Raw genomic sequence first — 15,651 nt, 5'->3', positions numbered from 1 at the left:
ACATGTTCCTGAATTTTTGTTTGCTAAGATAGCATGAATCTAAGAGCAGTGGTGGGCTTACAGACAGACAGCTTGGTACAATGGTTTACAAAGGGTAAACCCCCTTTCCGAGACCATTGTAACTTTGAATGGTTGTAAAACAACTGGTTATAAGTCAAGGACTACCTGTAGTTATTCACTGATAAGGTCTTATATGAAAGATGTTTTATTTTCTGTGGATATAATGCAAACATTACCCTGAAGAGCTTATAAGCTAAATAACCCAGGAACCAAACTGAAATCTGAAAAATATATCTAAAGGTGGTAAAAATGCACATTTTCTGCTTGCATCCTAGTTCATTTGATTGATTTGTAGAAATCATAGCAAAATGAACCATTACTTTGAACCAAGACATGTAATTGATTATTCTTCAGGTATTTTCAGTTGCTTTCACTAAAACAAATGGTCAAAACTTTATAGACAGTTGTGTATGAAGTACTAGTACCATCAAAGGTTTGAAGGATCAGATTACTATATACAGGTAGTCCTCATGTAACATCCACTTACTGACTCTTTGAAGTTGCAACAGTGTGGAACAAGATGTACTTACAACTCCTCATTGTTTTGGCCGTAACAGCATCACCACAATCATGATTTATTTATTTATTTATAAAATTTATAAACCGCCCCACTCCCGCAGGACTCCGGGCGGCTAACAATAAAAACATCATAAAACATAACAAAACAAACAGTACAATAACAGTCATCCAGGGGTCAGATTTTATAAACCCCAGGCCTGCCAGAAAAGCCAGGTCTTAAGCAGCTTACGGAAAACCAATAGGGTGGGAGCGGTCCTAATCTCCGGGAAGAGCTGGTTCCAAGACATGGGCGCCATCATAAAGAAAGCCCTCCCCCGCGGCCCCGCCAAATGGCACTGCTTGGCCAACAGGACCTGAAGGAGGCCCAGCCTGTGGGATCTAACCGGACAAAGGGAACTATGAGGTAGTAGGCGGTCTCGCAAATAGCCTGGCCCTGAGCCATATAGAGCTTTAAAGATAATAACCAACACCTTGAATTGGACCCGGAGACCAATAGGCAACCAGTGCAGCTCACGGAGGATAGGTGTAACGTGGGTGTACCGAGGAGCACCCACTATCACTCGCGTGGCTGCATTCTGGACCAACTGTAGTCTCTGAATACTTTTCAAGGGTAGCCCCATGTAGAGCGCATTGCAGTAGTCCAGACATGAGGTGACAAGGGCATGAGTGACTGTAAGGAGAGCCTCCTGGTCCAGGTAGGGTCGCAACTGGTGCAACAGACGAACTTGTGCAAAGGTCCTCCCAAATTGTGATTTGCGTGCTTGGCAACCAGCTCGCAATTACAATGACATAGCATCTGCGGTCACATGAATGCCATTTGCTACCTTCACTGTCAGTGTCAGCGCCTGGGGTAAGACAAAACCTATACAGTTCTAAAGATGGCTTTTCCCTTTAATTTTACCAGAGGTTTTCTGAACTTACACAGTTTGAGACTTAGATTTGGCTCCAAATCCAAAGAGGCTCTACACAAAATTCCCCTGTGGTAGAACCTATCATACCAGCAATGATAACCATGGAGAACCATTTCAAGGCATTACGTGATTGTTGTAGTGGTCGGTTCTTGCCAGCTGGAAGATAATGTCTCTGTCAACGGTCGACTAGTGAACTCAACAAAAGGAATCCTCAAGGCAATTAAGTCCCCAGCAGGCACAACTTTATTGGGTACAGCATCTCAGAACTGAAGAAGCGAAACCAACTCTGAGGTTTCCCATGCAAAAACTTGCTTCGTTAAACATTGGATTCCTGCTCCCCACCCACTGGGTGTCCACATTGTCCAATATTAATATTTCTTTTTTTTATGGGAACAGTTCAGTTCTCCATTGAGCACCTGCGGCAGTGTCTTTGATATGGTGCAGGCTTTCATGGTCTGTGAACGGCTTCTTGGCATTCTATTCCATTCCATTCCCTCACCCATTTTCTTTGGCAAGATGATGAAGCTAACAGGCATTGTAACAATCCAAACTCTCTTAAAACCTGTTGGATGTCTGTAAAACCTGATCACGTCAGTAACTCTGTTTAGCCAAGCTCCTCAAATGCTTAATCCAACAAAGAGGAATGGTGGCCAGCTCCTACTCACTGGTAAAGCAAGTGAAGAGCCAATCTCCATCAGTATGGAACTGATCGTAATGAGGAGCTTGAGCACTACATGTAATTGCTTCCATGGGCCATTCATAAGTGGAAGTGAGTCGGCCTAAGCCCTTTATGGAACTTGCTCTGCAAGTGTGAACATCAGATCCTCACTATCCTCCCTTTCACCCCCAGTACAACTAGCTACATGCATGCTGACTATACAATTTGTTGTAATTTCTGAACAAGACTCATGCAGAAGAGAAATCTTTCTCCCAGCATAAACTCATTTTCGATGAGTTGTTGCTCATAATAGCTGATTGGAAATGCTGATTAACAAAAAAGTAATTAGTGGTAAATATGTTCTCTTCAGTTAGATTATTATAGACCAATAATGTCAACTCTGAATGGAAAGTGCAGTCAATAATTATTGATTTTTCTGCCCAGATTAGTTACTTGTAATTGATGATGTATTTTGGAGCACATCTTGTACTTTCTTCATATCTCAAGCAGAAACCATATATTGATGAAAATAATGAATAGATGTACAGGAAGTCTTCAACTTATGATCACAACTGAGCCCAAAACTTATATCACTAAGTGAAGTATTTGTTAAGTGAGTTTTGCCCCATTTTATGACCTTTCTTGCCATAGTTGTTAAGTGAATCATTGCAGATCATAGGTTAGCAACACGGTTGTTAAGTGATTCTGGCTTCCCCATTGAAGGCACCAACCTTTTTGGTTTGGCGAGCTGGAAAGGAAGGTAGGCACCGTTACATGCATGTGCGCATGCACAAATGGGCCACGTGCAAGTGCAGGCACATACACATATGGGGCCATGTGAGTGCGAGTGCCACAAATGGGGTGGTACTAATGCCGGCGGGATGCTTGAGGTGAGGTAACACTAGCACCGGTGGATGCTTGGTGCTAGTGCTGGAGAGAAATGCAGTGTGGTGCTAGCACTAGTGGGATACTTGGGGCAGTACTAGTACTTGTTGGATGCTTGGCATGGGTCAGCACTAGCTGGTGGGATGTTCAGGGCACCACTAGCACTGGCGGGACGCTCAGGGTAGCACTAGTACTAGTGGGACGCTTGGTGCAGGATGGTGCTAGTGCCAGCGGGACACTCAGGGGAGGGCAGTGCTAACGCCGGCGGGATGCTTGAGACAGCGCTAGTACCAGCGGGACTCTCGAGGCTGGTACTAGCACACACAAGGATAAACTGGCCATCCCTTCACGTGGCCTGGTGGCCAAGAGGCCACAGCCCAGTAATGGGCTGCGACCCACAAGTTGGGGACCCCTGATATATAGCAATTAGCATGCTTATTGCATTCATTTGTGATGCCATCACCTAAGAAAATCCAGTATAAGGAACATGATCTGAACATTTCCATTTTTTGGCTTTTAATGGACATTTTCTTGATTCGCCACTAGGCAAAATAGATATAATGGATATAGTATATAATCATAAATCTTAAAATGGGAATTTAATTTTAAAAATAAACACTGCAAGACCATTTTTTCTGCTGTAACAGAAGTAGTTACTTGTCAGAAGAGGGGGCACAATTTATACAGTGATTTTTTACTTTCATTCCCAGTCCATGATTCTAATCCAAATTTGGCCATTCATTTATTTGAGTGAGGGGTATATACACAGATGAATCTGCATGAATATCACTACTCTCTTTTGAATGGAGCTGTGGGAGAGAGTGATTAACACTGCCACTCTACAACCACAACTTTTCAGGAAGTTTGCACAGTAAAGCAAAATTTGCTGCCCTAAACATCCTCACTAAAAAAAACCCTAACAACACAGCAGCAGTATTAAATATCATTTGCTCAAAATGAGAGATTAAAGTTGATTACAATGACTGTAATGCATGTCACTATAGGAGGACGCCACAAATTTGCAAAATATGGCAGGCTGCCATTTCCCACAAACTCTTGGAACAAGATAAAGTCCTTCATATTCTTAACAGATGTCATGCATAGTAAAACACTGTAAAAATGCTACTCATAGCAAATCTAGTTTTGGCTCTCGGTTCGGAGTATAATGACTTGGGAAACAGAAAGAATAATCTGCAGAAATAAACTGTACAACAGGCCACACACAACGATGGACCTCATAAATTGCTGCAAATATTTATGAGACACTAAAAGCTTGATTAAGAGCTAACAATGTACTTACTGTCTTTAAAATTCTGCAACCTATTGTATCCAAGACAGTTAAAAGGATCAGCTGTAAGTAAAGCAATTAAGTCCCTTAATCCATCTTATTACCCATCAAACTAAATGCAATTTGTCCATTATTCTCTTTTTGCAATCCAAAATAGGCAGCAATGTATGATTTTAGGTTACCTTTTCTTGCACTGAGGGTTAATCTTTATCTCAGTGGCTGTGCTTTGGTGTTTCTCAAGTCTAATTCTAATACATATTTTCAAAATAGGAGACTGACTGTATTGTGCCCCTTTTCATGGCATTTTAGCATAGTGAGGTTTTCTTTGAGACCAAGAGTGGCAGTTGATCACATAAGTGGTTAAAAGAGCTTTGAACAGAAGCAGAAGCCACCAATATTTTGTAAGACATAAGGTTCGGCAAGAATTAATAAAAAGCTGGAATATAGTTAAACGCCAATATTACACAAAGATTCCGGCTTGGCTATCGCCATTGGAGGCAGTCACATATCCCAATTTGTATAGGAAAGACAAGGCTATTGTATATAAAGACATCTTGACAGAAGAAGGTTATTTAAAACAAAAACAAGAGCTAAAACAACCAGGAATAGACATGGAGTGGTGGTCTTATCTCCAGATACAAGCAAGATACATGAAGGATAAGCAAGAATGGGGTATTAACAGACAAGATACGGGGTTAGATAAAATACTGCTAGGCCCAGAGAAAAAACAAATAAAGAATATTTATAAACACCTGTTGGAACATAAGCTATATGAGGAGCAGGTTAAAGAAACAATGGTGACGTGGGCAATAGATCTAGGATATAATATAAATATGGATCAATGGCAGCAAGTATGGGAGCGAAATAACAAAATCACATTGGCGACATCATATAAAGAAAACCTGTATAAGATGGTTTACAGATAGCATCTCCCTCCAGCCAGATTGGCCAAAATGTATAACGGATATTCATCTATGTGTTGGAAATGTAAAAAAGAAAAGGGCATCTTTTTTCATGTATGGTGGACATGTAGAGAAGCACAGCACAGGTGTATTGGCGTATGGTCTGGGAATGGGCAATAGAAATGACTAGGCAAAATGTTCTATACAAACCTGAAGCATTATGATTAGGAATACTAGAGAAAAATGTAAATAAAGAGAACACATATTTAATTTTTCACATGGTTATGGCGGCAAGGATACTATTTGCTCAAAAGTGGAAAGCAATGGAAGTACCGAGTGAGGAAATACTAATAAAGAAAATTATATATTGCGCAGAACTAGATAGGATAACTAAAAGATTAAAAAATCAGGAAGAAACAGAATTTTATCAAATATGGAATAAATTTTATAAATGGAGGGGAAAAACATGGAGGTCACAAATAAAGAGATAAGTTAAGATAGAGACCAGAAATGTATAGTTTGTATATAGATATATTATATGTAATTAATGTACAACATGGACTGAGATGTCAGTCAAAGACGATTTACCATGTTCAATAAAAGAGCTTTGAACAGAGACAGATTATTTTATTGATTTTATATTTTGCATATATTTTTTCAGAGTTTTATAAATATATCATCTAGTACATGGACAAATATTTCCAGAAGCGTACACATATACAGTACATTTTAAGCAAATATATAAAAATAAAAATGGAAGGAAATTGAATAAAATCCTAAGGCATTTTAAAAGAATCACCATTATATTATGACATATATTTCCTGAATTAGACAGGGATGGCTACCTCCTATCATTTCTCACTACCACTAGCCTAAACTGCTTTGAGGCTGATAATGTTCAACACATTTGGACAGTCCCATATTGCTAAAACAGTTTGGAGTCCAATCTGCATACTATTATGTGCCATCAAATCAGTGTGGATTCTTAGTGATTATCTCCAGCTTTCAGAAGAGGTGCCTCCATCACAAGTCCATGCCTCTTACTGCTAGTGATCCTCTTTTCTTTTTTTCCCATCTTTTCCAGCATCAGAGCCTTCTCTAGAGAGCTAGTCCAAACATAATTTGAGCCTGGTCATTTATGCTTTAAATGATAACTCAAGAGATTGATTTGTCTGATGATTCACCTCTAACATCAAAAGCATCCCTACTCTTTCTATCCTGCTTCTTCAAAGTCCAACTTCCATACAGTGTCACACGGAAAACTACTGTCTGCACCCCTCTGATCTTGATAGTATAGACCACAGGTCGGCAACCTGCAGCTCCGGAGCCACATGTGGCTCTTTGAGCCTTCCCCTGTGGCTCCCAGCCTCCTCTGCCTTTGCAGAGAGAGAGAGAGAGACAGAGAGAGGCAATTGCGCTTCCCTGCTTCTCTCTCTCTCTCTCTCTCTCTCTCTCTCTCTCTCTGTGTGTGTGTGTGTGTGTGTAAAAGAGTGCACTCACAGTGTTCTCCGAGGAGCTGAAAAGCTTACTGGGCGGAGCTCCTCCCTTTGCTGCGTCTCTGCAGGAAGCAGGAAGGGCAGGAGAGAGCTAGCTAGCCCAGCTAGGCTGACTCAGGAATTCTGGGAGTTGCAGTCCATGAATCATAAAAGAGACGAGGTTGCTTACCCCTGAGCTTGTTGGACAACAGCTTGAAGCTTGCCAGGTGAGTAGCAGATAGGAGGGGGGGGGGGAGAAAGAGAGAGAGAGAAAGAGAGAGAGAGAGGGAGGGGGAGAGAGAGAGGAAAGAGAGAAAGAAAGAGAGTGGGGGAAGGGGAGTGGCAGACCAAGGGCAGATAGAGAGGGAGGGAGGGAGAGAGACAGAGAGAGACCCTTTTGACATCTAAAATGAAGATAACACTGCATATATCCTTTTTTTACCTTTGTGTGTATGTAACTTTATTCTCTTAAAGCATTCTCTTGGTGATCATTGTTTTAATAGTATGGATATTCCCAAGAGTGATATTTTTACTTTTATTTTTAATGTGTGTGTGTGTGTGTGTGTGCGCGCGCGCACACAAGCACACACACACCTATAATAAAGGTAAAAAAGGATATATGCAGTGTTATCTTCTTTTTAGATATCAAAAGGGTTTTGCGGCTCCCGGTGTTTTGTTTTTGGTGGGAAACGGGTCCAAGTGGCTCTTTGAATGTTTTGGGTTGCCTACCCCTGGTATAGACACATTACAGCATATGAATATTTTTTTCCCCAAGGCATTTATGGCTGCTCTACCAAGTGCTAGATTGTGGCATATTTCCTGATTGCTTGTTCCTTTACTATTGATGTGGAGAACTCATCGCAAGTTCAAATTCAGTAGCTCTACATTACGTAACAGTATGCCTGCTCAGTTCAGTTTATCTCAAACTTACCTTTTTAATTCATGTAGCAAGCCTACTTCATTTGTGAACAAATAAATATGCACTTTTGTTGGTACAGAGTGCCATGATAGGGAAACATATATATTCTAAGAGCATCACATCAGAAGTTGACCATGATCTGATATAGAGAGGCCAAGGTAAGTTGCAATAGGCACCATCCAAGGACCCCACGGAGAAAAAAAATCATTTAGCAATTCAAGTGAAGGCTTTCTACTTTGGTCTTTTAATTCATTACTGCCACTGGTCTCATATTAATCGTAGTGCTACTGTTCCCTTCAGATGATTTAAAAATTTTTTTTTTACAATATGTTTGTTTTCTGCAACTATAAACAGGAAAAGCCCACTGATGGATAAATATTTAACTTTTTAAGAATGCCACCATTTCTTTTCCAGCTCAAGCACTGAAGGAAGCTTGAGCAACTTTAGAACTGGTTTTCTTGTTCAAAGCTCCACAGATGAAGTTGCCAGCTTCCATAACTTGGTAAAGATCCACACCCTAAAATTGAGGAAGAGAGAAGAGAAAGAAACCATTTAAAAATATATGTTTATTCAAGATATTCAGCAGGAGAGGAAAATAGCACGCTTTGTGTTGATCATAAATTCTTCATCAAATTCTCCATATCGTGAAAACATTATCTGAATGCTTGTCTGCCTTACCTTCTATATTTTAGTGTCTTGCAGCATTCTAATACATTACCATATATGCTGGCGTATAAGGCGACCCGGCGTATAAGACGACCCCCGTCTTTGGCGCCGAGTCACATGCCTAGAACGTCATCTTATACGCCAGAAACTACCAATATTTCCAGTGTATAAGATGACTCGGCGTATAAGACGACCCCCGACTTCGGCACTGATTTTAACGCTTGCGGAAGTCGTTTTATACGCCGGAATATACGGTATGTCCCCAAAGCTTTTTAACAACTACCTCACATACCTTCAAATTATAATATTTCAGAGAATTTAATATGGGCCTGTCTCTGAAGTCGGTTCAAAACTTGCAGTTATGCTGTCTGAATGGACCTGAATTATTCAAACTTCAGAGTGATAATCTTTTAAAATTATTATTACTTTTGTGCCTTCAAGCTAGTGTTGACTCCTGGAGACTGTCTGGATTATTCCCTGCAGTTTCCTTGACAAGATTTTGGAAGTAGTTTGCTCTTGTCTTTTTCCTAGGGTTGAAAGAGTCACTGGTCCAAAGTTACCCAGCTGGCTTTTTGTCTCAGGTGAGACTAGAGCTCCCAGACTCCCAGTTACTAGCCTGGTGCATTGATCACTACACCAAACTGGCTCTCCAGTCTGATAACTAGGAGAAGAGAAATACAATCATATTACACATGTGCTCTTGAAACAACAGTGTTAATACTGTTTGGGCCTCAGTTTAATTAAAAAATTTGGCTCAGACCCTTACTCATTGCACACAACCAGAACATCTGAAGTTCCTGGTGCTTGATTTGAAATGCAACAGGACCACTTGGTGGTGGCACCCTAAATGTGGCTATTGTTGTGAGGTGGATTGGGCAGAGAGAGAGTGACTGCCCCAAAGTCATCCAGTCGACTAAGGCAGGATTCAAACTCATAGTCTCCTGGTCTCTAGCCTGGCACCTTCACCACTAGACCAAAAGTCTAGTTTTGTCTAAAGTCATTTGGCAAAAGGCCATTTCTATTTTAGCTTGAGATGGAGGAAATTGAAAGAATCCTGCTACAAAAGAAATGAACTACTTAGGGAATCTAAAAGTAGCATCTTTTTACTTCAGATTCAAACTGAGATCCCTTACACACTTCTACTTGGAAGTAAATTTACTGAATGTACATCTAGGCACAAAGTAAACTGGCAAGAAATCTGATGAGCAGAGACTTCTGAAAAAACAGTACTGTTTTGGGATTCTAATATTCTTTTGACTCATACATGTTACCCTTAAAAAAATGTTTCAGCACCTTAAATCCAATGTTCACTTGCCAGATGTTCATTGAGCTGACCTTTGCAAAATTACACACAACCATGAGTAGATGCTGGGTCTGAGCTTTCCCAAAGTAAACTGATAATTTGATCTAATCATTGTGAACCTTGTTCTAAACGAGGAATTAACTGTGACTTCAACACTCAGCTCATCTGAAAGTACAACTGTTTTTAAAACAGGAAAAAGATCCATTGTGTTCTTTAGCAGCAACCCAAGAAAGAACATGTAAATGAAAATAATATAAACACTGGGCAATGTTTAATTTTAGTAAATGGTACGGTATGTGCTATCAATAAATAATTTGGTGAGAAAATAAATTCTAAAGTGTAGAATTCAAGTAATAGTAAGGATTAAAACTGTTTTAAAAAGAGTTTTAGAATTGCCTGAGATGAAAACTAGCTAGATTTACATATAAATTCACATATGTATACATAAGATCAGGAGAATAATTATGCAATTCCTTTGCAACACAGATATACCTATTCTGTGGAAAAGTCAATATCCCCTGACAGATTCTTGTCCTAGAATACATTAGTGTACACTGATTTATTCATTTATCAAATCTATAGAGATGGACCTTGACTTATGATTATAACTGACCATAACTGACCATAATTTCAGTTATTAAGCAAGACAGTTGTTAAGTGACTTTTGCCCCATTTCATAAGCTTTCTTGCCAGTTGTTAAGTGAATCACTGCAGATGTTATGTTAATAACAAGATTGTTAAGCAAATCTGCCTTCCCCATTGTCTTTGCTTGTCAGATAGGTCATCACATGACCCCGGGACACTGCAACCGTCATAAATATGAGCCAGTTGTCAAGTGTCTGAATTTTGATCATATGACCAGGGTGATGCTGCAACAGGTGTAAGTGTGAAAAATGGTCATAAGTCACTTTTTTCAGTGCTGTTGTAACTTTGGTCACTAAATGAAATGTTGTTAAGTCGAGGACTACCTGTACAGCCTTTTTATACATGGTGTAAAAGAGCGTAATGTATTATATCAGGGGTAGGCAACCTTGGCTGTTTTATGACTCGTGGACTTCAACTCCCAGAATTCCTGAGCCAGCCAGGCTGAGGGGAAAGGGAGAGGTTTCCAAGCCGAGCCATGCTGGCTCAGGAATTCTGGGAGCTGAAGTCCACGAGTCATAAAAGAGCCAAGGTTGCCTACCCTTGCATTATATTATTTGAAATCAATATAACAGGCATGACACATTATGCTATTTCAATGACCCGCAATTTCAGCAATTACACAGCATTGAATAGATATGTGGAAATTAGCTTACTGTATTGATCCCCATGCCATTAAGCATGTATATCACATCTTCTGTGGCCACATTTCCAGTGGCCCCTTTCGCGTACGGGCAGCCTCCTAAGCCCGAAACAGAGGAATCCACAACATGAACTCCCATCTAGAACACAATGACAGTTAATGAAAGATATTCCATCGGAAAGCTAGTCCCCAATTCAAAATGCACGCTAGCTAGGGCACCCTGCCTACAAAAATGGTTAACAGCACTTTCTGTAATCTCTATCTGAGCATGCCTGCCTTCAATACTCCAGGTGCCATTTTACTCTTATTGTACTATTGTACTTTAACCTTGACCATACCTGGCTCATTTTAGATAAACATTCAACACAGCTGCCACGCTGTGCCAATACCTCTTTCAAAATAAAACATGCTATATCTTTTACAAACTGATTCTACCAATCGGCATGGACTGATCAGATAACAGCTCGAGATCCTCTACTGCAAAAGAGGAATTTGAAGTCTCACAAGAGGAAAACGTGACATTGCTCATCTTTCCACAATCTAAGGATTCATAACTGTAGCCTGAATACAAGACACAAACAAAAGATAGGTGTTGCAGGTTTAATCTTCCATTAAGAGGCATTTTTCAGGTATCTGTGAAACAGGTCACCCCCAATCAGTTGCAACCTTTGGCATGTCTCCTCTATTTCAGTTAAGGGGAATTGATTTCTTGGCACACATAATGGTGAATGTATTCCTTGTGTTTAAACTGCTGCACACTCCAGTTCTGCCATCTATAAAATACAGTTATAGCATCTGGACACTTTTCATTGGGAACTCAATCAGTATAATCAAGGAAGCCCATAAAAATTAATTTGACATAGGACTATTTACAACTAGGAACCTAAAGTACTAAAATGGATGTCTCTGAGATTACAATTAATTTCCTCATGTTCAAATATAACATAGCCAACGTTTTTATGAATGCGGCTCATGTTTGGATAGTAATACATTATAGAACTCATATAGGCTAAAATCATTTTATGCCTGTAGAGCAGTCTTACATTAATATAACTCAAGGCATACATCACATTGATGCAAAAGGCAAAATAAAAACTTTACACAAGCCCCCAAATACTGAATTATCAAAAAGAAAAAAAAAGCTATTTTGAGAAGCATTTTTTTGAAGCTAAAGTGGGCATGGAAAATAGATTTAGAAGTTTATACGATGAAGCATTAAAATAATACCCCATGTTCTTTTTAAATGTAGGTAGATTAATATAAATTCTAATCATAAAATCAGGCAATATAATCAACAGAAGCACATGATAAAAAGCAATAAGAAAAAAATGCATAAAACTGAAAAAGCAAACAATAAAAAATTAATAGCAGCAAGAAGAAAAGTTATTAAAATGCACAAAATTAAATTACATATTATAGAACCAGTTCCACAATAAGTACCCATTTAAAAGTGACTTCAATTTGTCACAAAATAAACAGAATCCAGGTGACATTAACTGCTTCTCCTTTAAAATCCATATTTCAAATGTGTTTTCCCATGAGATCTAAGGAGCTACTGTTTGAAATATATAAGCCTAGAACATCTATCATTGCATTGAGTAAGTTCCACGGATCTATTGACACCAAGCTAACCATGAAAACCTGACTGCTGAATAATATTGTTTTGTAATACTTTCAGCTCTTTTGCATTCAATGATGTGTCTTATCAGCTAGACAAACATTGGAAATCCTCTGCTTCAGAAGCTTAAATTCTTTGCACATTTTATCGACCTTTGTCACGGACCATTTATCATTGACCATTGATTGTCTGGGTTTTTGTCCCTTGGTGGACTGAGGTTCTCCCCTTCAATCTATTTTCTTCAGGAAGAATCAAGTATTGTCTGCTTCCTTCTCAGTTTTACCATCATGAGGACAGAAAGCTCTGAAATGGAGCCATGTATACCCAGAGCACAATTTCCTTAATAAACTTTACTTATACTTTTGAACCATAAGCATCTCTTTCTCTAAATATTCTAAGAGCACTGTCTCCAAAGTTAGATTCTACTCCCACAGACATGCTCTGCTAAACACAAATTCCACAGAGTAAATAGAAAGATGCCAACAAGGGTTAAAATAAATTACTCATTCAGTCTGGAAATACAGATAGGCAATGCTGACATTAGGCACTGCTTATCTACAGAAGGAACTAGTGTATACTGGTGCTGCAAGCTCAGCGCACAGGACTTTGGCTGATCAAGGGCTTTAGATAAACAACTTTGAGCCCACTGGAATAAAAGCAGTAGCCAGCAGAATAAACACTTGCCTTTAATTGTTTTTATTTATAGAATGAGAAACAAATTGTGTACTTGACAAGTTTTAATATAAAAAAGTTTAGTGTAAAAGGTTTGACAGGATGTTTGTCAAAATGCACTGGGACAAGTCGGGCATCTCTCCTTAAAGCACTGAAGCAGCCACATTCTCCACAATGTTGAGTGCAACTATTTTGAAGATTTTTTCCCCCCCTGTGGTCTCTAGGCATAGTCCCATTTTTGGGGGCTATTGGTGGTGATTCCAGTGGATGGAATTTCTGTGCATACATATTAACTTGTTGACAACCTGCCAGAGGACATAGTTGTGCTGATGGTTCAAGGAGCATTAAACCAACTTTGCGAAGTAACCCTACTGAATGCTTTGCCCAGAGCTCACGAAGAAAAATTAGGTTTGATACAGCTTAAACCCAGATATAAAAATGTGCTTAAAATTCTGAATCAAACACCACCCAAATAAATTACCTTAATAAATAAATTACCCTTAAGGGGGCTATATTTGTATCCTCTTTGTAATTTAGTGTTAATTTCATACATGCAAGATGTACATGAAATGAGAGTATAATTACTTTTTAAAGTGAAAAGTATTCTTTTGCTAAACACTTGGTGGCACTGTTGCCTTAAGCTGGGCTATTATTATTTTTTTTGCTTGATAAATTCTGATAACAGGAAGATTATATTTAAGATTTTGAGTTTACTTATTTTTAAACTGAAAGTTAAGTCACAATAAAAGGTGGGGTTTTTTTTCAAAATTTTTAAAATATCAAATTGCAGTATATATTTTTATCTGCACAAACCTACTGGGGCAATGAAAGGATAATTTATTACAAGCTTAATAAATACATCTTTAAAAAATACAGCATTACCGGATGGAATCTACCTTACTGATCCCATGGTGAGCACACAATGGGCAAAGCAGTTTTCTCAGGATCCTGATATGGCTTTATTAATCTTTAGCTGGATCATGCATACAGGTTTTAAAGGCCCAGCATTCTCACATCAAGAACCCAATATGGCAGCTATACTCCAGCTCATAACAGCAAGTAACTTTCTTTTCTTAAAGCCACAAAATGTTTTTGCCAGTAAAAGTGATCATATCTGTGTTCTGAAAAAATCCTTAATAATGAATGATTAGAGCAGGGGTGTCAAACTTGCAATGTCACATGACATGTTGCAACGTATCACGACTTTTTCCCATTGCTGGCAATGGGACGGGCATGGTTTCGGCATGACGCATCCGGCCCGCGGGCTGGCAGTTTGACACCCCTAGACCAGAGGGTGGCCAAGAGCTAGAATTATTAGTATTTTATTGTTGTCATCTTCTGGCCCTCTTAATTTTTGCAGCCAACATATTTTATCTCTACTGCTGAAGGCCAAAAACTGTGAGCTCCAAGATTACAATTTTAAGGACAGGTTTTTTTGCTCTTTATTAGGTTTTCTTTGAAGGTCCTGACTCACAGGCATTTGGGCAAATTGCCTTTGAAACTCACAGATTTGCAGTATGTACTGGATCAAGGCTGTCCAATCTTTGCCAACTAGGGAATTCTGGGAGTTGACATCCACAAGTCTTAATGTTGCCAAGGTTGGCCACCCCTGTAGTAAAAGTTCTGCTGTTTCCAGGATTATTTTGTCTAATAATGAAATCTTGACCATAGAAAAACGTTCTTCTTGTTGGGAATAACGACAGAAAAATACGACAAGGGAACAATCTACCTGCTGCTACACATCCTGACTGCAGCTAGGCTTGCTTTTGCGCAAAAATGGAAGAACAAGGAAATTCCCACAGAGGAAGAGTTAATACATAAAATATTAGCATGTGCGGAAATGGACAGGCTCACAATGATATTAAAAGACAAATGTGGATCAGTTTATTATGAAACCTGGGATAAATTTTACCGCTGGAGGAATTCGAAGAGGACGTTTGGGATTAAAGATGAATGTTAAGATAGAAAGATATGTTATTTTAGAATAAGTATTGTATATAAAACTTAGATGTATATGTAGAGATGAAGAATTGATTGTAAAAAGTGGAATAATCTGATAAGAATGTATATACTGGAATGTCACGTTAGATCCAATGTTTGTTTGTTTTTAACTGTATTATAAATAAAATTTGTAAAAAAAAAAGAAAAAGAAAAACATTCTAGCAAAGACTGCTGATCACTCCATTTTGGACTATGTTTTTGATAATATAACCAATAGTTTAGCTTCAAAATATTCAATTAGGTCATAGGTTTGATCTTTTTTTCCTGCTTTACATTGCTGCATAGAACATAAGGCTAGGTAACTTTCATCATTTTTTTTCCCCATGGTAATGTTCAAACTGTTATTTTGCGCATTAGGACACAATACCATTCATTCAGCAAACTGTGTAATTGATCTGCACATACAATATGCTCTGCATACATTTGGGAGGAGAGACACCTGTGATTAGTTTAGCAATTTTCTACTCATGAAAACGATTAGTTGATCTA

General features: G+C 38.8%; 1 protein-coding gene across 4 annotated transcripts in view; it reads right to left on the bottom strand.

Moving 5' to 3' along the window:
- Positions 1-7,916: 7,916 nt before the first annotated feature.
- Positions 7,917-15,651, bottom strand: part of HMGCLL1 (3-hydroxymethyl-3-methylglutaryl-CoA lyase like 1) — a 51,944-nt gene continuing 44,209 nt past the window's right edge. For all 4 annotated transcript variants that reach the window (XM_039320342.1, XM_039320343.1, XM_039320344.1 and 1 more), the window contains 2 exons: positions 10,885-11,010; positions 7,917-8,134 (listed from right to left, as the gene is read on the bottom strand). In XM_039320342.1, the coding sequence (XP_039176276.1) occupies positions 8,033-8,134; positions 10,885-11,010 (228 nt within the window). In that variant the 3' untranslated portion in view covers positions 7,917-8,032. The remainder of the gene's footprint in view (positions 8,135-10,884; positions 11,011-15,651) is intronic.

This window comes from Crotalus tigris, unplaced genomic scaffold (assembly GCF_016545835.1).
Source record: "Crotalus tigris isolate CLP2741 ecotype Arizona unplaced genomic scaffold, ASM1654583v1 scf7180000023636.1099087, whole genome shotgun sequence".
Taxonomy (NCBI): Eukaryota; Metazoa; Chordata; class Lepidosauria; order Squamata; family Viperidae; genus Crotalus; species Crotalus tigris.
The sequence above is the reverse complement of the archived record's forward strand: the minus strand, read 5'-3'. Positions and strand labels throughout refer to the sequence as shown.